Source organism: Limanda limanda, chromosome 5 (assembly GCF_963576545.1).
Source record: "Limanda limanda chromosome 5, fLimLim1.1, whole genome shotgun sequence".
Classification (NCBI taxonomy): domain Eukaryota; kingdom Metazoa; phylum Chordata; class Actinopteri; order Pleuronectiformes; family Pleuronectidae; genus Limanda; species Limanda limanda.
Window position 1 is genome coordinate 5,103,472 of NC_083640.1, and position 22,682 is coordinate 5,126,153.

The following is a 22,682-nucleotide window of genomic DNA, read 5'->3' on the forward strand; positions in this document are numbered from 1 at the left end:
CCAATTCACACACTGTAAATCTCTGCCATAGACTGTGTATAAACAAAATGTGATGGAATGACACATCTCATTATTCACTGGTTAAGACGAGACTATAAAGATTCTTTTGTTTTGGCTGTGGTGACATTTCTACCGATCATTTGTCACCATCATCGTCGACAAAACTCATACATACATCGGAATTTATTTTTTCTGCAGACAATAGAAACCATAATGCACTTCAGCGTTCATCACTCTCACACACACAAGCCGTACATTGCAGTGTGTCTGAGTCAGCAACTGGGAAGAGGTGGAGTGTGGTGTTCTCACCATTGAACCCAGCGGCAGCAGCAGGGATCCCAGAGGACTCACGGACGTTTACTCTTCTTATTTGGCGAAGCCGACGCCTCTTTGTTCCAGTGTTAAGGCCCATTCCCACTTCCTGTTTCAGCTCGGCACAACCACCAAACCACAGCACCTGAAATGCGATATGTTTAATATGTGTACTTGCATCTGATGATGTGGTAACTCCAGTGTAATAACATGAAGAATACAATTGACCATGATCCTTTTTATCATCCTTTTTACCTCTATAATATTTCTGTTCTTCATTGTATTATTCAAACTGCAAGTGCAAAATATTGACTTTTCTAGGAATGTATGGAAATAAAATCATTTCTTTCCTGACTTTGAGCTGTAAAATGGATAAATCATAAAGGTGAATATGCCTCAAATTTGAATGTATTCTTAATAGAGCCTCTAAATTACATTGCAAAGTATAGCAGCAATAGGAAGTTATTTGATAGATAAATAGATAGATAGATAGATAGATAGATAGATAGATAGATAGATAGATAGATAGATAGATAGATAGATAGATAGATAGATAGATAGATAGATAGATAGATAGATAGATAGATAGATAGATAGATAGATAGATAGATAGATAGATAGATAGATAGATAGATAGATAGATAGATAGATAGATAGATAGATAGATAGATAGATAGATAGATAGATAGACAGACAGACAGACAGACAGACAGACAGACAGACAGATAGAGATAGATAGATAGATAGATAGATAGATAGATAGATAGATAGATAGATAGATAGATAGATAGATAGATAGATAGATAGATAGATAGATAGATAGATAGATAGATAGATAGATAGATAGATAGATAGATAGATAGATAGATAGATAGATAGATAGATATATAGATATATAGATAGATAGATAGATAGATAGATAGATAGATAGACAGACAGACAGACAGACAGACAGACAGACAGACAGACAGACAGACAGACAGACAGACAGACAGACAGACAGACAGACAGACAGACAGACAGACAGACAGACAGACAGACAGACAGACAGACAGACAGACAGACAGACAGACAGACAGACAGACAGACAGACAGACAGACAGATAGACAGACAGATAGATAGATAGATAGATAGATAGATAGATAGATAGATAGATAGATAGATAGATAGATAGATAGATAGATAGATAGATAGATAGATAGATAGATAGATAGATAGATAGATAGATAGATAGATAGATAGATAGATAGATAGATAGATAGATAGATAGATAGATAGATAGATAGATAGATAGATAGATAGATAGATAGATAGATAGATAGATAGATAGATAGATAGATAGATAGATAGATAGATAGATAGATAGATAGATAGATAGATAGATAGATAGATAGATAGATAGATAGATAGATAGATAGATAGATAGATAGATAGATAGATAGATAGATAGATAGATAGATAGATAGATAGATAGATAGATAGATAGATAGATAGATAGATAGATAGATAGATAGATTACTTTATTCATCCCCGAAGAGAAATTAAGTCGTCATAGCAGCCGGTATATTTGAATACAATAAAATACAATACAATACAATAAAATAAAAAATATTGAGGTAGAAAGAATAAAAACAGAAACACAAGATAAATAGGTAGATAAGGTGCAGTGGCAAGATGATTGTAACAGTACTGATGATATGATGGTAATGTTAGTTTGGTAATGTTATGTTTTTAATTGCAAGCAAAAACGATGGATTAGTATAAAAGTATCTTTCATTGAAGCCCTATGAAAACAATGTCCCTCCAAAAATTTGGGAGAAAACAGGGTTCATCAATAAAAGTTGAATGTTTTAGGTCCTCAACCCAGTTGCAACACATTTTCAGAGGATCCTCTGAAGCCCGGTCCCTCCAGCCTCTGGAAGTCTGACCCCGGCCCTTCCACCAGGTGAGTCCAGCTGAAAGCATTCCTCCGCCAACAAGAGGAGTGGAGGTGTGGTGGGGGGAGTGGATGGAAGAAGATGAGTTGGGGTGAGGTGACAGAAGAAGGACCCACCACCCACGGAGGCGGCCACGCTCTCTGCTCCTCTGAAGGCCGCCTGCCTGCTAATTTGCATCAGTAAACAAGCATCCGACGACTTCAAAGTGGTGACACCAATGAGGCCTGACACGGGAATGCACTCGCCGTTTAGGCATGTGTGCAGGTATGTGTGTGTGTGTTTGAGTATGTGTGTGTGTGGTGTATTCAGATAAAATGAGGGAATACCTATCTGAGACATTATATCATCAGCACAGCACAGGTTGCCAGTGGAGGATTTGTTTTGTTTAATTCTCTCGATATTATCAGAGGTCGAGCCCAAACAGCATCTATATCGACTTTCATAACACCAACCCTGGTGTGTATATCTGTATGCTTAAAAACATCCATCAATGTGAATGTGTGTATACATGTTTCTTTAGATGGGCCGCCATCCATGGAGACATGTCAGGTAAATATTTGGAGCGTAGGGGAGGTGGGGGGGGGGGGGGGGCGGCGATGAAGAGTCCAGCGGCCAGAGAGGGCACATGCCATCTGAAGCTATCCATCCACTCCAAGCAGGCATCCGATCCGGAGGGAGACACCTGATCCTGCTCCAGGCCGCCTCTGAAGCTGAGCAGCATCGAGCCTCACCCCAAACAAGGGCCTCCAGCCACATGACCTGCTATGAGTGACTTTATATATATATATATATGAGCAAGCAGCTGAATTTGCATGTGCATATTATACACGTACATCATGTTAGCTAACATAAAAAATAGGATTTTTGCCAGACGGCGGAGGCTCTTCAGCAACCAGAAGTTGAGTAATTGTTTTTCAGTTCTTTTATTCCCCGTATGCATGCAGGCATGTGTGCATGTTTGCGTACTGTGGAGGTTTGTCGTCATATGTCACTTGACGGAGTGACTGGTGATGACAGAGGCTTTTCATGGTTTGTTTTCCCCAACAGGCCGAGGGTGCAACACAGAGGAGGAAGTTATGTGTACTACTATCTTGATGCCAACTCATTGAACCACTGGCTTATACGATTTACTTCCAATTAAGTGTCTGCTTCTGTTCAGGCACAACACAGTGGAGTTATCGTATTTAATATTGTACCAGGAGCCAGAGACCTACCTGCAGCTGTGCCCGGTGGAGCTGTGCACGTTATGTCCACGGACCCGAATGCCCACCACCTCTCCCCCTGTGGTGCCAGGTGCTCTTACACCGGCAAACCACACAGGGGAGCTACTGCTTTTTCCAATGTCTGCAATACAGACACACAAAGACACACACAGACACACACACAACACACACAGAGAAAGAGAGAGAAGGGGGGGGGGGGCAGTCACTCAAACATTCCCTTCAGTCAACCTGCAGCACTGTGTTCATCACAGATGAGCAGCTGAGAGGCAGAGATTCTCTTTGCAGACGGTACAAGAGAACATGTTTCATATTGTATAACATCTCTCGTTTAATGTCCTTTTGTTTTTTTTCCCCGGATTTCCGTCTTCTGGTTATAATAAGTTAAACTGTGACAGGAATGGATGTTGGGTCTCAAAACAGCTAATTAATTGTCTGCAACTGAACTATCAATAAACTATATTATAAACTTATGCTTTCTTGCATAAACTCCATATGTATCCCATAAATATAACATATAAGTCCTCATGTATTTTTAATATATCCTAACTAATCATGTAACTTTGGAAAGAGTAATTTTAACTTTACTTTTGAGCATAGCTACAATTTAAAAGCTTCTTAAAAGAATGTATCTCATGTATTCATAGGTTGGTCTGCAACAAAGATTTTCATCAGAGATAAACTGTTTCATAATATTTTGTAAAGTGTAGTTCAGTATTCCGGGTGAAAAAGATAAAGCTTATTCACTTCATTAATTTAGTTTTTTTCTAACTGTTTTTTTTACTTTAAACAAGTCTGATTATGTTGTTTTGGGGGCATGTTTGGTAAAGAGGATTTAAGGTTTCAACCAAAAAAAGGTTAAAAATTGTTTTCAAAGGGAGACAAAAATAAAAAGAGAAAAATAGTGACGTCCAACCCTCTTCCTCTTAGTCATACATAAACACAGCTCGGTATCTAGGACAATGATGTCAGATACGGTAAGAGACGAACAGCAAGCGAGGACATGTTCTTATAAATATCATTACATTCAGCCTGGCTGAAAATATGCCAGTAGGACTACAGTCAAGATTAATGAGCTGAGAAATCAGACCCAAACACAAGGGCTGTTTCTTTCCACATCCAGCCTGCTCCAGTGTTTAGGCCGTCGCAGTGCGAGCCGCATGGGAGGTTGCTACAACACCGAGCTTTTCTGCTCGCCTGTGTTGCTTAGCTCATCTGTCAGAGGGTCCATCTATATTTTACAGTGTGGGACAGGACGATAGGGGCCTGAGGAATACCTATAGGAAAGTATGAATACAGCAGTGGAATATCAGTGGAAATAAAGGTATTTAAACACATGGGCAAGTAAATCAAACTCAAGGGATTAAGAGGATCCAAATGGTACTTACTAAATGTTGTATTGGGACACAAGAGATCTTTGGGGGAAAAAAAGGAAAAATTTATGTCGAACGATATTTTATTAATAAAATATACAATGTTATTTGCTCATTGTAGTTTCCAAGGATCTATGGCTCCTTTTCAGTGCTAAATTATCAACATGATGCCCATTATTTTTAAAGTACAAGCTCCATAAATAAACGTGTATTTCAAAAATAAATACAATTTTAAAGTAATATTTTGAGATTTAGTTAATTAATGTAATAACTTATTAGTTACACATCATTTACAATAGTGGTATTATATAGAGTAAAACCGATAACTACAAATAATTCCGTGCAATTTAAGTTATTGATGTGAACAGAATTTTCCCTCTAAAAGACACATTATAATAACAAACTTTGAAATAGAAACTTTTTTTAAATCATTTTAATAAAAAAATATATTTAAACTTTTTAAACTATAAAGTTTAAAAGGTAACATTTACTGTACTACTCCATATCAAGTTTTATATATTTTTCCTTATTAAAGTAATGTGACAAATTCCCATTAAACAATGCGGGTGTATAATTGTGTTTTAAATACAGCCAGCAATGTTTATCTGATTCAAATAAACTCTCCTGATTGGTGTTTAATACATTATAATTACAATATAATCAAATAATCTAATTTCAAACAATGAAAAAACACTTCAAAGAGAACAATCGTATCAATGTGTCCAAAATAAATGGATTCCTGGAGCAGGTCTAGTATAGTTCCTGCCTCAGTACAATAGGTGAGGGAACTTTTTCATTACACCAGGGCCACGTAATCTCTGGACCCTTTGTTTTTCTTTGGCTCTCAAATGTTCCTCGCCACCTCCAGAGCCGGCTAATGGATGCAGATGGAGGAAGTGTTTGACATTATGGACACAGCAGTGCTTGTTTTAGAGGAGCTGGTCATGTGGTCTGCCCGAGCAGGCCACACAGTACCCCCTTAATGTGACCCAGACCCCCCAGCCGACTCCAGTGGGTTTGGAGAACTGTCCGCTCTGGGGGAGCCGAGTGTCAGTTTAGCCCCCTAGTGAACACAAGTCAACATGCCTTAACCCCCCCATCACCTAGAGTTACACTTTTTTTTGGGTCTGCAATCAGCCGGCGGGCCAAATCCTCCCTACGCCCCATTGAGCCGCCTCTTTCCGAGCGGTGACACGGAGCTCCGTGCTGCGGCCTGGAGCTTCTGCTTCGTGCCTCTGGTTTTCCGTGGCGCGCTGCGGCTCGGCCACATGGTCCCTCATCTCTCACTGTCACCGTGCTGCCGGGGAAGAGATCATAACAAACATGTGGTGGCAGGGAGCGGCCGACATGATGAATCGCCGTGATCAACATCAGACGGCCCAGCGCTCGCTCCGATCGGTGAAGACCACTTTCTCTGAGGGACCTAGTGACAAGACTCACAAGGCAGAGATCTGTGACCTGAGATGTGACTGATCCGAGCAAAACCACCATCAAGGGAAGTCCGCAGGTCGATTTCACACGGAGCTATAGGCCAAATTTGAAGGTTTTTGAGTTGAGGAAATATGTGAAACACGGAGGCCGGTCGAGTGCTCGCCGGGCGCCATGTCCATTATCAACTGGCTCGGAGCCATGCCAACCGGGAGGATGGGGGTGTAAATTCCAGGCCTTGGTATCGGCTCCACTCTGCACATTGTTTACCTTCTGTGCGACTTCCTGCTTCTTCATCTTGGAAGAGGAGCACAGGAAGGCCCAATATAAGATCTCCAAGTTTGCCCAAACAAAAAGCCGCATTGTAACTCATTTTCCTGTCTCCTCCGCTGTGTATTTCCAACCGGGGGGGGGTGTGGCGTTGGCATTCCTCAAGGTCAAATCTCTGCACGCCTCTGATCCCCTAATTTCACTGTCTAGAGTTAGTGTAATGTGGGTGGGGGGGGGTCTCTCCTAATGGACATGTTATCCACTTCCTGCTGCTGGTAAGAGGCCATCTTGATCCCGCTGTCACAGAACGAATTTCCACGTTAAAACGGTACTAAGCACCATCAGCGTTTCGAATCGGAGACGGACTAGGACTCATCGTCTTACCGACCCCTGGGGGTTCGGAGACTTCCAGCGTTCACTTACTGTCTGCAGTGACTCTAAAGGAAACACTCACTAAGCCGAGTTCTGGGGAAGGGAAAAGAAACCGAGTCTGATCACCCCACTGTGCCAAAACAGTTATGAATTTCACCCAGGGAGGGAGAGTAGTTAATGGGACGTGCACAGATGAACTCCAGCATGAACACTGGACCTGTTTGTAAGCTTTTAACTACAGGCCTGTGGTTGAAGAGGGACAGACAGGGGAGAACAAACTGGGGATAGAGGGATGGAAGAAGTTGGGGGTTTGAGGGGCTATGAGATGCTGCTGGTGGTGGTGGGACGGGGGTCTTGAGCCCCCTCTGCCAGAAACAACAAGCAGCCCCTCTCATATTCAAATAAATACCGAGCCAGTGGGGAGCAGGGAGGGGCGGCAGATAAGGAGGAGGCAAGGGGGCAAGAGCCAGACATGGAGCAGGATGGCTTCTCGGCTACACTGAGGCCTATTTAGGATCCCGGGCCGGGGCCGAGGGGAGCGGAGCAGGCAGTGACAGATTTATAACGAGCGTAGACTCTGCCCTTGCATTTAATACCGGGCTTAAGACGTATTAGAGAGACAAAGGCTGCGGATCCTGCCTGGTTAGAAGAAAGGCCTTAATTAATTTGGGGAGATCACGGAGGCCCCTGGCCCACATCATCGGTTCTTTGTGGCAGGAATGCCAGCTATTTAGCGGCGCTCCAATGGGGCGGCAGGGAGAGGCGAGGTGATGACGACTGGGGCGGCCGCGCAACAGATAGGAAAAGGATACTTTTCAAAAGCTAAAAGCTTCCCAGTTTTAAAACAAAGACGGGAGGGAAAGAGAAGAAGTGATTTTGAAAAGGGATCTGACTCCGAGTAACCCCCCCACACACACACTCACGCCCCCAAACGTCCTGTATGTCCTACACGAACATTCCAAACTGTTTTTTGCTCTCTTTCAGTCTCTCCGTGAGAAATCCAACTGATCACCACTCTGAGGATAAACGTGTATATTCAAACACATGAAAACAGGAGTGAAATGAACTTTTCTGCCACATGTTAGACTGGTTCTTACAGTATCTCCTGGTTGGACTCACTGACCGTTCGCCCTTTTCTCGCTCCCAGTGTTGCTTCAGGTGTGGGGGGGCTGCAGAGAGAGAGAGAGAGTCGAGGCCGGCCGACGTCCACCAGGCTGCTAAAGGGCACAGTGGGCAGCTGTCGGGCCTGTTGACTCCAGTGAGACATGCAGAGAAGAGGACCTTCCTATTCCCAAAATAAACAAACAGTGGTGGCACACATCTTCCCAGACAACTGCAAAGGAGGAGGGAGAAAGTGAAGATTGTGCTTTTTCTTCCTCTGTCTCGTTTTTACTCAGGCATGGCCACTCGACAAATCCAACGCCTCAGAATCCATAAAGACGCAGCAAGTGTCTCCACAAATCAGATGTTTTACTTTAACGGATAAGCCAACAAAAAGAGAAACAAAAATAAATAAATTTCCGATAAAACGTATCCGTCAAATCTTGATATAATGTGACTTAAAAACATGACATTACATTATAGGGATAAAGCAAGGTTGTTTCTGAAACATGAACCTGCATCCTGTTAGGGTTTTTATATGAATAATTATTTTAAGCCAAGCGTACGCGCTATTTTTTTCTGTGTTTTATGAATGTGGGAATATATGTTGGAATTTGCCTGAGACGGACACCAGGGAACCATGATTTTCACCTTTGCTCAGCCATTGTGTTCATGTCCATTGTGCTTTTATGCACATGTCCTTTTATGATGACCCCCAAAATACAAAGAGAACAGGGCTGAACAGGAAAAACAGCATTTATATGCCAACAAGGAAATGTGTTTGGACTCATTTCTGCCCTTTTTTTCTTTGAGAAAAGGAGGAATTCCCTGTAATAAAATAAAATTAGTTTAAACACCTTAAAGCTGCACACTGACACAGAAGTCAAATAATTTTACCTGTCATAAAAAAAATTATGTATAATCCTGTATTTGTTAACAGTGATATTTGTATTATTGGGCCACTGTATCTAGCGAAATTGACTGAGGGATTAGTGCACTGTGATCACCTTTACGCATGACTGGAGGCCTATTGAAGGACGACGTAGATCTGCAAACACCTGCAACACAATGTGAGCACAAACTCTCCTCGGTATTTACAACCTACGCTGCTTCAAACACGAACACACAGACTTAAACACACACTGTAATGAAATATTATACAAGTAATATTTGTATACATAATACAAAGTTTATACAACATCACCGCGGCATTTTAAATTGTTTTGATTCAAAGCAACCAATCAAGGCCACGGGCAATGACAGATGTTAGAAATGAAATGACAAATATCGAATAATAAATAATGAAAGACTTCGGATAAATATCCATCGCACGGTGGAAATGTTTTGAAGTTTTCAATGAAAAGGATCAATTCGTGTTTGCGCTGATGAGGACTTCTCATTCCGGGAAAATGTTTTTATTTTCTATTTTCTAGCTGGCTCAGTGCTACAGACGGAGTTTCAGTGTTCCTGAGAGACGGCACATTTTAGTTTTAACAGTCAGAAGATCTATAAACACAGTTGAATTCTCGTCTGACGATTAACTTGTTAAGAAATGGAATTCAGAACAATTTTAATACTATAGTATAATAATAATAATAATAATAATAATAATAATAATAATAATAATAATAATAATAATAATGATAATAATAATAATCTTATCTATTTATTTTTATTATTATTTATTATCTTTATTTCCATGTTCTATTGAATTCACAGCTGACCACAAGAGCTCCATGTTTGTTATAGACAAATTAGGCTCTAAGACTTTTTCATGTAGTCGTTAAAAACATAAATAAATAAATAATGTACAAATCATACCATTTAAATCGCTTAAAATGCGTTTTCTTTGTGTACAATCTGAATTAATTTGTAACTAAAGGACAGTGTTTTTTCCAGGCGCTTCAATTATCTAATAGTTATTTCTTTGGGGTTTTCTTTAATTTTCTCCTCCTGCATACCTTCATCTGTCCGTGCGTTTCCTATAAAGCCCCCCGGAGAGAGAGGGGACACCCCGGGGCAGGGCCCGTGCTGTCAGCGGTCAACTGCTCACTTCCTCTCCCTCATACACTCAGAGATTTAGACCAATATTTAGACAGGATAAGGTTTTATACTCGCTGTGCGCCTCCTCCTCCTCCTCCTCCTCCTCCTCTTCCTCCTCCTCTTCCTCCTCCTCCTCCTCCTCCTCACTGCAGCCTACGAGGTCCAACGCGGGATGTTAAAGATAATTGTTTTTTTTACTAGTTGCAATTTATTATCTGTTAAATGATGGTTATGTCATTCAGATATTTATGAAGCAGACAACCTCGTTAAATTAAAGACGCACCGCATGCGTAAAAACATCAAGGAAGGTCTATTTATTTTATTGTGTGTGGTTGTGTCTGTGTGTGATAAACCTATGATAATCACATCTCGATTTAATAAAAGCAAAATAACAGTTTAGTAGATCTGTGCGTGGATGCTGGTGTGTTATTTTTTTTTTGGAGGGGTAGGGGGTGTTCGGTGATTTGTCATCGTAACCACAACAAGACACCCGGGACCCGGCGGGTCTCTGCTGCGGTGCCCGAGGACCAGAGGCCTCCGATCCTCCTGTAAAAGACAACAGGAACACACAACCGACCACACCAGGGAGTGTTTGGTGTGCGTGTGTATGAGTGTATGCGTGTATTTGGGTTTGCGTGTGTCAAAAACATCAAAAAAATCCCTGTTACTGACACAGAACTATACATCCAGGCCGATGTGTCTGCTCTAGTCCTCAGCTTTCGTTGTCTTTTTATTATTGTCATCATTTTGTTCCTATTATTCCAGTGCGTAAAAGTGCGCGCCAAGGGGTGGCCAGGTTTGTGTTGACTCTTGTCACATGGGTGCAGCTACCTGTCACCACATGCACTGTCTCACTGTGCAGAGGCAAAAGATAAACAACAACACAACTGAAATTAAGCGATAAGAATTTCCTGCGCAAAATAAATAAAATGAAAAAGTTTTAAAATTATTAAAATCATTAATTAAGATATATGCACTTTATATCCTTCGGTAAATATGTTTCAATAAGCTGAGGGTGAAAGTTCCATCTTGTTTTTTTTAGATGTAATATTAAAAGTAAAGCATAGCCTGCTTTCAGCGCACTCCACAAAACACCGAAATATGATTTTGCGGATGCAGTTTTTGAACAAATAAATTAAATGAATCCACGTCCACAGGAAACGCAGTCATTGGTTCCTTAAAGATAATTCAAGTATCCTGTAAGTAACCTTTTTTTTTAAAAATTAAGGTTGTTCTCTTAACTTTTATCGATTTGCTGAATTTAACCAGAGTAACACTTGACAAACTAGCCCCGAATAGCTGTCTCATATGCACTTTTCCTCATTATTAAATAGCAGCGGCTGCAGATAGTCCACTCCTCTGTATCCCTCCGCTGCTTAGTGAGGCCTGCTCACACACTTCACTCACTTTGTCTGATTGTTGTCAGGCCCTGAACTCTTTAAGATAATGTTCTTTATTTCAAAGGAAGTCAACGTTGTGCGATGACAAATCCACAAAGAAAATGTTTTACCTCATTGAAAATTATCCTGTACCGCACATGGATGACACCGTGGTGTTAACTTCGCTATTCGGTTAAACTGTATACGTTCCAATGTCTTTTACACTTAAACAAGTGTACAATTATTCCATGTGAAGCTATATAATCAATACGCCTACACATTATTTTTATTTATTTCTAAGCTTTCGATTTAAATTAGGCTCTGAAATTGAAAAGTTGAGCAACACCCTTTTTTTTAATATAGTTTTATTTACCGTGAATCCTTTTCAAACGTCTTTTTCCTGCTGAAATTCCACCTGTACATGTCTCGTCTTTCTGTTCCTGAGAGCAGTGGTGAGAGCTCTGTCCGCTCCTGAGGCCTGTGAGTGAATTCCAACACACTCTCTTCCTATTTTCATCCTCTCCTGTATTTTGTCTGTTATCACCTGAGTATTTACAAAGGAGGCTTCCGACTTGGCAATGATGAAGTGATTCTGAATCGATGGCATCATATCAGATAAAAAAAAAGAGTGGAGGAACACATCATGAGGGCGACGGCTGGCTCTCACTGTGCCATGTATGATTAATTTACCTGTTTATCTACCTGCCTATCTATATCTAAATATTTGTCAGATACACAACACGTTGCAGAGGTTTATTTATGCGCCCTCCCTCCCCATGGAGGAACATCCAAAACAAACAGGACTAATCCTCTAAATGCTTTATCCCATTAGAACCCTGCTGCTGCCTTCACACGTACTTCCACGGACTCCGGTGTAAATTAAGTCTGGATCCGGCACAACAACACGCATCCATTCGGTTGTTGCACATTAAAAAGATGAACCTCGATAAGCTGCAGAGGCAACGAGGCGATGCTGGAGGCGAGAGGCGGGGAGGTCAAGTCCAGCTCCGGCCTCGGGTGCCACGTTTGTTTATTCGCCTTGGGGGACAGTGGACAGAGTAATTCCAGACAAGTCCACATCAGCAACTAGTCTGAGACAGTTTACAAAAGCAAAAACTACTAGTCCACAACAATTAGGTGCATTGCATGGTCGGTGCAGTGAATGCGTAAAACCACTCTTTCTCTTTTGGCACACATACATATGAGTCTAAAAACGAGACAGTGTCTTATAGATGAAGTGAAATATCTGCCACCCTTCAATTAAATCCATGTTTTTCTATCAAAATATTTTCACCTGGAACTGAGATACATATTCATATTTATGTGTGTACTTGGAAACCTGTTGCAACCTTGTGTAAGGAAACTATTTCCACACTGAGCTGGTGCGTAAAAGTCTCATTTTTGTCAATATATTTGCATTGCGTCCCCTTGATGTTCCAGACTGAGCTGCTCTATATGAGATTAATGGGCAGCTAAAATATGCACACGCATTTTGGCATATATGTATATATAGTTCCGCAATTTACTGGAAAAGTGAAGCACTCTTAAGTGACATTAAGACATTGCAGTGACGTTGGTGTTGAATTCAAATGCCTGACGAGGTCGTATAGAAATAAAACATCCAGTGCAGAGCGCAGACACGTTTTTCCTTGGTGGTGCATTGGGGGGGGGGGGGGGGGGGGGGAGGCGTGGATCTTGCTCACTTTGACATTCTCGTAGCAGCAGTAGCTTCTCCTCAAGGCAGGACTCAGATGACACCACCCCGCCAGCGACCGGCGGAGAAACAAGGGAAGGCTCATTCTCTCTCTCTCCCTCTCTCTCTCTCTCTCTGTGTCTTCTCGGCGGATGAACTCTGTTTTGACACCGGGACGTGTTCGGGGGCTTCATCAGAAGAGTTAGAGCACCGCGGGATCCTCCAGAGTGTTCACAGTAGCAGAGGGAATACTTTGAGAACCAGCCCGCCGCCTCAGACTCTGACACCCACCGAGCGCCGGTGGCGGAATGTGAAAAACCTCCTTTTTGGCGCATGTTCCTCTCCATAGTGCGCTGCCTTCTCCTGCTTTCTGGAAAGCGGAGGAGGAGGAGGAGGGACGTCTTTTCCCCCGACTCGATCCCTCGCCTATGGACGACGGCGGTCCCCTCTCTCCAAAGGCAAATGCTTTCAGTATTGCCTCTCTGATTTCGGCTGCAGAGCAAGCAGGAAATAACGCAGCGTTCGACAAACAGAGAACCGGCCTAGACAAGCCAGACCTGCATAACCACAGTTCCTTTAAAATGCACTACAGCACAGTGACCCGGGAAATGGAAGGTAAAAGCTGTTTGTTGATGCCCATAGAGCCGCTGTAGCATGTTTACATCACACCCGAAAAACGACACTGTACCTCCCTCCGTGCATGTGCTCGGTTAAGCGACATTTTCCCAAAAACGCGCTGCGGAGACCTAATGCGCAAAGCTGCATGTGGGTGCGTTGCTTTGAATGCATGAGTGAAATGAGCGTAAAACATCAATTCTGATATCATAGTTTGCATGATATCAAAAATAATGCAGATTCAGTGCATGGAATAACCATTTGGGAGAAGTGTGCATACAAAGACGCTATAGAGTGGGTGGTGGGGTGGGGGGGATCGCTATTCTGAAATCCCGAAGAGTTGCACGAAGAGTTAAGTTTAATTCGCGGACTGGATCACATACATTGACAAAGAAGCCAGGAGGAGCTGGCTGACACGGGCACCCTGCGCGTAATGGTACAAAACAGAACATTCACTCCTCAGGCCCCTGCAGCGTCCACTCGTCCAATAACGAGAAAGCAACAGTCACCTGCTGCCTGTTTGTTTGTTCATGCAAATCCGAGTGTGTTTACCTTTGTAAACCGTCGGTCACATCCCCTATTGTTTGTTAACGGGGCTGATGTGGGCGACACCCCTATCCACAGAGGTGAATGGGAGCCGGAGAGCCCATTAAAAAGGGGGCGCACGCACTCCTCTTGTCAATCAGTCGCGTCCCAAGGCGAGGAAAAGGCACATTACCTGCAGCTCCTTATCTAAATAGAAATAAGAACCAGTTTTATCGCAAAGGGGAGGCCCTCTGCGACAGATAAGAGCGGAGACGGGGTTGTGCTGTGTGACACACACACACACACACACAAGCGCGCACACGCACATGCACGCAAGCAGCAGCAGGAGCAGGAGCAACAGGAGCGCACAGCAGAGCGCATTCGATCCACGGGTAGAACTAGAATACTCGAGTTCTGCTGGTGCCATTAGTTGAGAGATTGTGTTCTGCGGGTTTTTGGAGACGTTTCGGACTCTTTGTGCGTCAGACCAGGCAGACTGTAGCATGCTGGCAGTGGATGCAACCTCAGGGATTAACGCGCAGCCGAGACGGAAACTTTTGAACCGAGCCGGGCTGCGTCTGCGCCTCGCATCCCCCCCACTCGGAGCTCGCTGACTCCTGCGTGTGTTTCTCTCTTCACTCTGTGTTCTACCCGAGGCACGTCCGTGAGGCATATTGAGTAAATCCAGTTCTTTTTTTGGGATGATTTCAGCCATATCCAGTCCGTGGCTGACGCAGCTGTCCCATTTTTGCGATGTTGCAGCCTTCACGACGAGCAGCCTGAGCAGCCTCAACACGCCGGGGGGCTACCACCTCTCCCCGTCCCCCGGGGACCCCTACATCCAGCATGAGGCCCACTTCGAGCCCTGCCCGGCCGCCCAGCACAACTACAACTACCCGGGCTCGAACCCGGGCCAGGCCCCGCCGAGCGACGGCGGCGGGACTCCCAACTGCTCGTCGTCCTCCTCCAGCTCCACACCGAACAGCAAGGCGATGGTGAAGAAGAACCCGAAGGTGGCCAACATTAACGTGCAGCTGGAGATGAAGGCTTTATGGGACGAGTTTAATTCGCTGGGCACGGAGATGATCGTCACCAAGGCCGGCAGGTGAGCTTTCATCCCATCGGATCATATACACACACACTCCACCTTTAGGGAAACACTGGCACAACAAAAACTGGAATTTTCACATTACTTTTACCAGTTTATTATATAAAGCTTTGCTGTTGAATCTAAAAAAAAATCTCACATGCGGTATAAAGGTGTGATCGTTTAAATGAATCAGTATTTTTAAGAATAAATATATGACTGTGAATATTATCAAATCAAATGAGGATAATTGAGTTTAATCAAGAAAATAACATATTTTGTTCCTCTCGGGTTTAGAATGACTCTGACTTTGTTTCACCAGTTAAGCGCATGTGGTTTTTGCTTTCTTCGTTTATGGCTCCAGACAGGATTTTAATAAGTTCGACATGATAGTAACATTTAATAGGAAAATCTTGTGCTTCCTGCACATAAAGGCCCAACATGTTTGTGTAGCTAAAAGCGAACTGATTAAATGTACCAACACTGGCATAAGCTTATTAAATATATTTTATGTAAAGTTGTGCAGGGGAGAAGTCGAGGCCTGCAAGCTGGAGGGGATTATAAAAACTCACGTAAAAGAGAAGGTCAAAGCATGGAGGCTTTTGTGTGTCTGTGTGCGTGTGTGTGCGTTTGTGTGTGTGTGTGTGTGTGCTTTTATAGATCCAATAAGGATGATGTTTATTCAGCCCTGTTACAATGCAACATTACAACATTACGGCCTCTAACCTGAGAGTCTTTACACGTGTGAGTGAAGATGAGCTTGTGTATAAGCTGTCGCACTATCTGCTTTAACTCGAGCCTCAGCACTTAATTCACTTTCCTTTATTTTCTATTTAAAGGAGTGAGACCCTCTCTCCTAAGTCAAACAAAAATACTTGTTTCAACACAGTCAAAACTGGATTTGATTTAGATATTTATAATTAAAACGAATACAGATTAGGGAAATAGAAAAATAGCTAATTGGACGATTTGTATTAATAATAATAATTTCTACTTTATCCTACATGCGTTCTGACCAAAGTTGACCTCTGACCCTTGTGAAGAGCCCACCAACCAACACTCAGCATATTTTTTTTTTCCCCACAAACTACACACTAAATATTGAAGTATATCTGAGTTTTCCCCTGTAATATAAAGAGACGTGAGATAATTGATTTAATTGCGAGGGTCCGGGCTGCGCCTCCTCCTCTGACAGGAGAAAGCAGATCTGCAGCAGAGCACTTTAAAAGCTCCTTCAGCCTCACCTAGCCACAACACTGACGTTAATTGAGCGTTGATTTTTAGGATCCCTTTCACTGACTCCGCGGATTACTCAACTTTCAGCTGATGTTGTTGGGGGGATATGGATCTGTAACCTAACCTAAACGAGCTGGAAGTGGAGGGTGGAGAGGGGAGAGAAACTAATGTTTGTGTGCGTGGGCCACTGGGTCCCAAGGATCTCTCAAAGCGACGAATACATGAAGGAAATATTATTAATTGTTTATACATTTCAAGAGGTCTAGACAATATCAGCACGCATGGGGAACAACCTCTTTATTTCATACTTAGAAGTTTCCCTCCTATCAAACCTGCTTTTAGTGCCTTTACGCATATACGCAAAATGTGCGCAAAAAGTCCATTCGTGCGTGTGTTCGGTCCACTTCATGTGTGTTGGCCTTCGTGGGTCTGGAATTCATCAGGGAAGCAGAGGAAGGAGAAGACGTTAAAGCGCTTTGCCAGAAGTTACAAGCCCGGAGTCACAAAAGACAACACTGCAAAAGCTCAATTCGGATCAGCGGGAGTTTTAGCCGGTTACGCACGGACTCAATCACGTCATTTCCAATAGTTTTTGAAGTGTGTGTCTTCTTGTAGCCGGAGCCCAATTGGTCTGGGAGCAGCTGTACAGTGCAAACACCCATGACCTAAAATAATAATAAAAATAACAATAGGAAATACTTTAGTAAAACCATTTGCTGGCTCCTCGGATGAATTCCAAATAATTGGAACACCAGCGTCCACGACTCCACGGTGCAGTGTTTTCTTTGTTAAATAGGACAAAATGTGCAGCAGCAGAAATCAAATTTTTTTAAAAACTGGAGTTAACAGTTGTGTTGTTTTTTTTACTTTGCCAGGAGAATGTTTCCAACTTTCCAAGTGAAAATATTTGGGATGGATCCGATGTCGGACTACATGCTCCTGATGGACTTCCTGCCTGTGGACGACAAACGTTACAGGTACTAGTTTGTGGACATCTCTCTGGACACATATGGGACACACACACGTGTCTCTACTGGACCGTAACACACTGCGCAAGTTCGTTGGTTTTTACTGTTGCGCGCAATCCACATTTTGAATGAGTATTCGCATTCAAGCAAAAAAGGGGATCACAAATGCACCAGTCGAATGAAAATATACAATTACACGTATACATGTTTGTCTGTACCTTAATTCAGACGAACATTTATAAATATTTCCGCAATGTACCATATTGTGCCAGAAGTGTGTTGGTGCCTCTGCTGAAATCTAACTTTTTTCTCTTATCAAGGAGATTATTGTCCTTTCTTTATATCCCCAGTCTCCCCACAAGTCTGAATTTTATTTTTTGTGACTATGTGTGGCACTTTTAAAACCTGAAGTCTTACTTACTTACTTCGCTCTTGCAGGTATGCTTTCCACAGCTCCTCCTGGTTAGTGGCGGGCAAAGCTGACCCCGCCACGCCGGGCAGGGTCCACTACCACCCGGACTCCCCGGCCAAAGGCGCACAGTGGATGAAGCAGATCGTCTCCTTCGACAAACTCAAGCTCACCAACAACCTGCTGGATGACAACGGACATGTGAGTAACCTGCTCCACCACAAAACGCGTATAGTTTGATGTGTATATCGACCCAAAGTTTATTTATACCGCATTGCAACAAGCATCGGCTTCAGGGATCACTATGTAAACTCATTAGTACAAATATGCTGCAGTGATTTAGCTGATAAGTCCCGATAAGAACATTATTCAGCGACAAAATTATTAAATATGATAAACTACTGGTAACAGTAAACTCACCAAGCACACGAAGGAAGATTATTATTAAGGAGAAGTCGTATTTTCTATTCGCCTCCTGCTGATTGATCCAAGTAATTAAACCTCAGTGTTTTTGATTTATAGGCAGATGGTGCCAAGAACAGATTTTCATAGAAATGACAGATACGCATCAGACTTTACTCCGCAAGGATGTGGCATATTTCACCGCTGGAATCCAGTTTCTCCCGCGTGTTTCCGTGCGTCATCTCATTAAATTGTGATTGAAATCAGCGAAAATAAGAGAGGCAGATATTTTAGAAAATAGTGACGGTAAAGGAGTGAGCTAGATACAGGACTACGGTATGGGATTGAGGACATATCATATTCATAAATGAGTTATCGAGCATGATTCCTGCTCCATGTTTAGACTTTTTAAATTAGAATTATTCTGATAAATATTCTCAGCCAGCCTTTATATAATCAAATGCGTGCACAGATTTAAATGGCTCAGTTAAATTAACAGGAGCGTCAGGTTATTTCTGCATTTAATGACTTTTATTAACATGAACGTTTATTTATTCCTGTTAAACGATATTTTTTTTGCTATATTCAACTTTATAAACCTGCCTCGATGCCACATCTAGAACCCTCTGACTTGCGGAGTTAACCTTTATTACTGTGTAATTGTGCATGAGTGCTGATCCCCCCCCCCCCCCCTTTGTCTTTCACAGATCATTCTGAACTCCATGCATCGCTACCAGCCCCGGTTCCATGTGGTCTACGTGGATCCCCGCAAGGACAGCGAGAAATACGCAGAGGAGAATTTCAAGACCTTTGTGTTCGAGGAAACGCGCTTCACGGCGGTCACAGCTTATCAGAACCACCGGGTAAGACGCTTCTCCCCCCCCTTAAACCTACATGAGACTGTGATGTGCAGGAATGTACATTTTTGTGACCAAATTCTCAAATGTAATTATTCAAGTAGGCATAAAGTGTATTGTTAAATTATTGAATATTATCGAAAAAAAAACAACCTAAAACGTTTCCATGGGTTAGTTTAGAGCCCAGTGCAAAGTCATTTTAACTAACTGTTGATAATCACACAGGGTTTGGAAAAAAATAAGCGGATATTTTTCATTATTATTTAATATTTGGTAGCATTAAAGCGTGTTTTCATGGCGCATTCTCTGTGCGTAAATTGTGCGTATATTTGCCCTTTACGCACAACAGTGGTCCCCCCTCTCTGCGTCCTCCCTGCTCTGGTTTCTATCAGTCTCCGCTGCGTCTGTTTAGATTCACACACCAGCGCATTCATGACTTCTTCATTGCGAAACGTGGCGAGTGAAACATAAGAATGAAGTTCAGCTCCTATCAGCAGTGTGCGAGTGATGGTGAAATGTGTGAGAGTCGGTGAACAGGCGATATATCGAATAAAAGAACTGGTCTGTTTCAGATTAAATGTCACAGAAAGGGTTCATTTTTTTTAACAATTACAGTTACAGTAATAGTAAATTATCGTTTTTATGATCTGAATGATACAGACGTTTCTCATCATCATTCTAACGTATTCAAGTTATAATTATAAGGGATATAAGTTAGGATGGGCCTGTGCTGTGTCTGATGTATGAATGAGAAGCTATTCAGCTGTTATCAGTTCCAACATCAACATAGTCAATAACAAGATACGTTCTGTAGTATTATTATTACCTCTGTATTGACAACTCTGCAGTCAGTTCCACAAATTAGCTTTGTTTTAAATAAAACTGAAGGGACATGATTCTGCAGCCCTGAACAACACGATGCTTATTTACATGTTTTATTAAAGACAGCAGTGCCATTCTTCTTCAATGACCAAGCTGATCTTTTACTGGAAATTCTAGGCCCTGTTCTTTCTTTCTAACAGAATTGCAATCAGTATTAGAAAATTAGAACAAATGTATTGTGTATAATACCATGTGTGCAGCACTGAGGTTTATTTGATGTGCTCTGGATTTCAGATCACACAGCTGAAGATAGCCAGCAACCCGTTTGCAAAGGGCTTCAGAGACTGTGACCCAGAGGACTGGTGAGTGTTTATAACAGAGAAGAACTAATCTATTTCCACATGAGGTAGAAATTTACATCAGAGCTGTCCAGGCTAGAGAGCATTTGTAAAACAGTTTTTCCTGTTTGCTTTATTCCACAAAGGTGACAGATGGGTGCAGTTTTCCACAAAAGGGAAGATAATGAGTGCCCTGATGTTTCATAATCACTGGATATTGTTTGAAAGTCAATCATCTGAGCTTTTCTGTCATTGACAAATGACCAAACGCTCTTTAATTGTCACAATGGAGTAAACTGCACCCACTAAAGGATAAACAGGAAGTTAAAGCAAACAAAAACACGTTTTTCAAATGCTCCTTGTCTAGCCCTTCAAATTTCTTTTTTATAGCATTAACTGATGCATTTTATAGGGATTGTTGATTGTTTTATATAAAACAGACTGATCTGATACTTGTAAAAATGTCTCTTCACATTTCAGTCACTGTAAAGTAGCTGCAAGTCAATGTGTAAATGCTCATTACATGCACCAGTGTAAACTCTTAAAATGTGCATTCATCATTTTAATATATAATTAAGAAAATGTGCCCTTGACATTCATTAAATGAGTATGAAACTGAATCCATTCTCCCCGCTGCAGGCCCAGGAATCACAGGCCAGGCTCTCTGCCAATAATGAGTGCCTTTGCCAGAACAAGAAACCCAATGTCATCTCCACCTCAGCAGAACGGCACAGAGAAAGGTCTGCAGCTCACTCCGTGTTTCATCAAAAATAAATATATAAAAACCTCATGTCTGCTATTGCACATTCAACACAGTTATATTTGCATATTAAGCTTTCAAAAGAACATTTTTTATTTCCGTTGCTGGCAAATTTAACTCATTCTCTAAGCACAGTGTATTCCCAGGATCAGGTCAATATTGGCTTTTTAATTAAACATCAAATATCCGCCAGTCAATGTCAGTCACTGCTGATAAAATACATGTCCCGTGATATTGTATAATTGGCCTCACTGTAAAGCATTGGAAACTGTCCTGACATTATGAGGATTTTATTTATCGGTTCAGTAAAAACAATTTGATCAGTTGATGTTAAACTGAGGGCTGTTAAAAGCTTCTAATCCTTCTGAAATAATTCTATAATGAGGATTTATATTTATTCCAATGGAACATTTTTCTGGTTCTAACAGATAGTAAGTATTTTAAGTTCAGCCTTCTACTGTATAGTGATCTAAACACAGCTTTTGAAATGTCAAAAATAATGAAATGAGGTTTTATTACATATCAGGACACAGTGTAAACTGTTCCTGGCTTCCACCCAAACACACGAGTGTCAGTACAAGTCTTCAAAACACTACATGTCAAAACACACTGCAGCTCAGGGTGTATCACTGAACACACTCACCCTGTAAGACAATATACACACCCTGCTGGTCCTGAGTATTCATATGTCACCTGTCTCCGGCTGTGTCTGACTGTCCTCACGTCTCTCCACAGAAGACAGTAGACGGGAATATGACCGAGACCCCAGCGGCACGCCCATACACGGTGACCCGGCTCACCAGCTGATGTCCCGGGTCCTGAGCCCAGCCCTGCCCGTCCCAGGAGGCCTCCACGCCGTCCCGCTCACCAGTGGCCGGCCCAGCCCTCCCCATGACCTTCGGTCAGACCCCCACTCCTTACCCCCGGACACCCTGCACCACCACCCTTACAAGTACCCCACCACCTATGAACACTACCTGGGCGCCAAGACCCGGCCGTCGCCCTACCCGTTACCCAGCATCAGAGGACACACATACCATCACCACATGAACCCAGCTACAGCTAATATGTACTCAGCCACAAGCGGCCCCTCTAACTACGACTACGGGCCCAGATAATGACTGCTGCCCACCGGGGCTGACAGCACGCAGCACTGCTGGGATGGAAAAGGCAGGAAACACAGTTCTGTCTATTAGTGGCTGACGCAACCTGTGGGTGCGTTTCCAGGCTGAAACTCCTCTCTGCTGGATAAAACCCTGCCGTATTTATTTAAAGGAAATGCATCTTTGGGGTAAACACGGGCACCTGCTCTGAGCCCTTCAAGGGGTCTGATTTGACCTTTGAACCCCAAAGACAACAGCTCCACACCAGGTGAGGTCTTACCCGAGCGGTGCGGACATGGAGCCAGCCGACCGAGGAGGCAGGAGGGACCTCTCCTTATCCCAGACAATACTTTTCATCACAGACTGGAACTGATTTTTTTCTTTGTGTTGGATGCACTTTTTTTGATTTGCCTTGTTTTTATTGCTTTCAA

At 42.5% G+C, this 22,682-nt stretch overlaps 1 protein-coding gene across 1 annotated transcript; it reads left to right on the forward strand.

Annotated features, from left to right (window-relative positions):
* Positions 1-13,557: 13,557 nt before the first annotated feature.
* On the forward strand, positions 13,558-22,266 carry tbx1 (T-box transcription factor 1). Its single transcript, XM_061072184.1, has 8 exons — positions 13,558-13,744; positions 15,032-15,374; positions 17,468-17,569; positions 17,999-18,170; positions 19,079-19,234; positions 20,345-20,412; positions 21,028-21,128; positions 21,884-22,266. Exons 1-8 carry the CDS (start codon positions 13,558-13,560, stop codon positions 22,264-22,266), a joined length of 1,512 nt encoding a protein of 503 aa, XP_060928167.1.
* Positions 22,267-22,682: the final 416 nt, after the last annotated feature.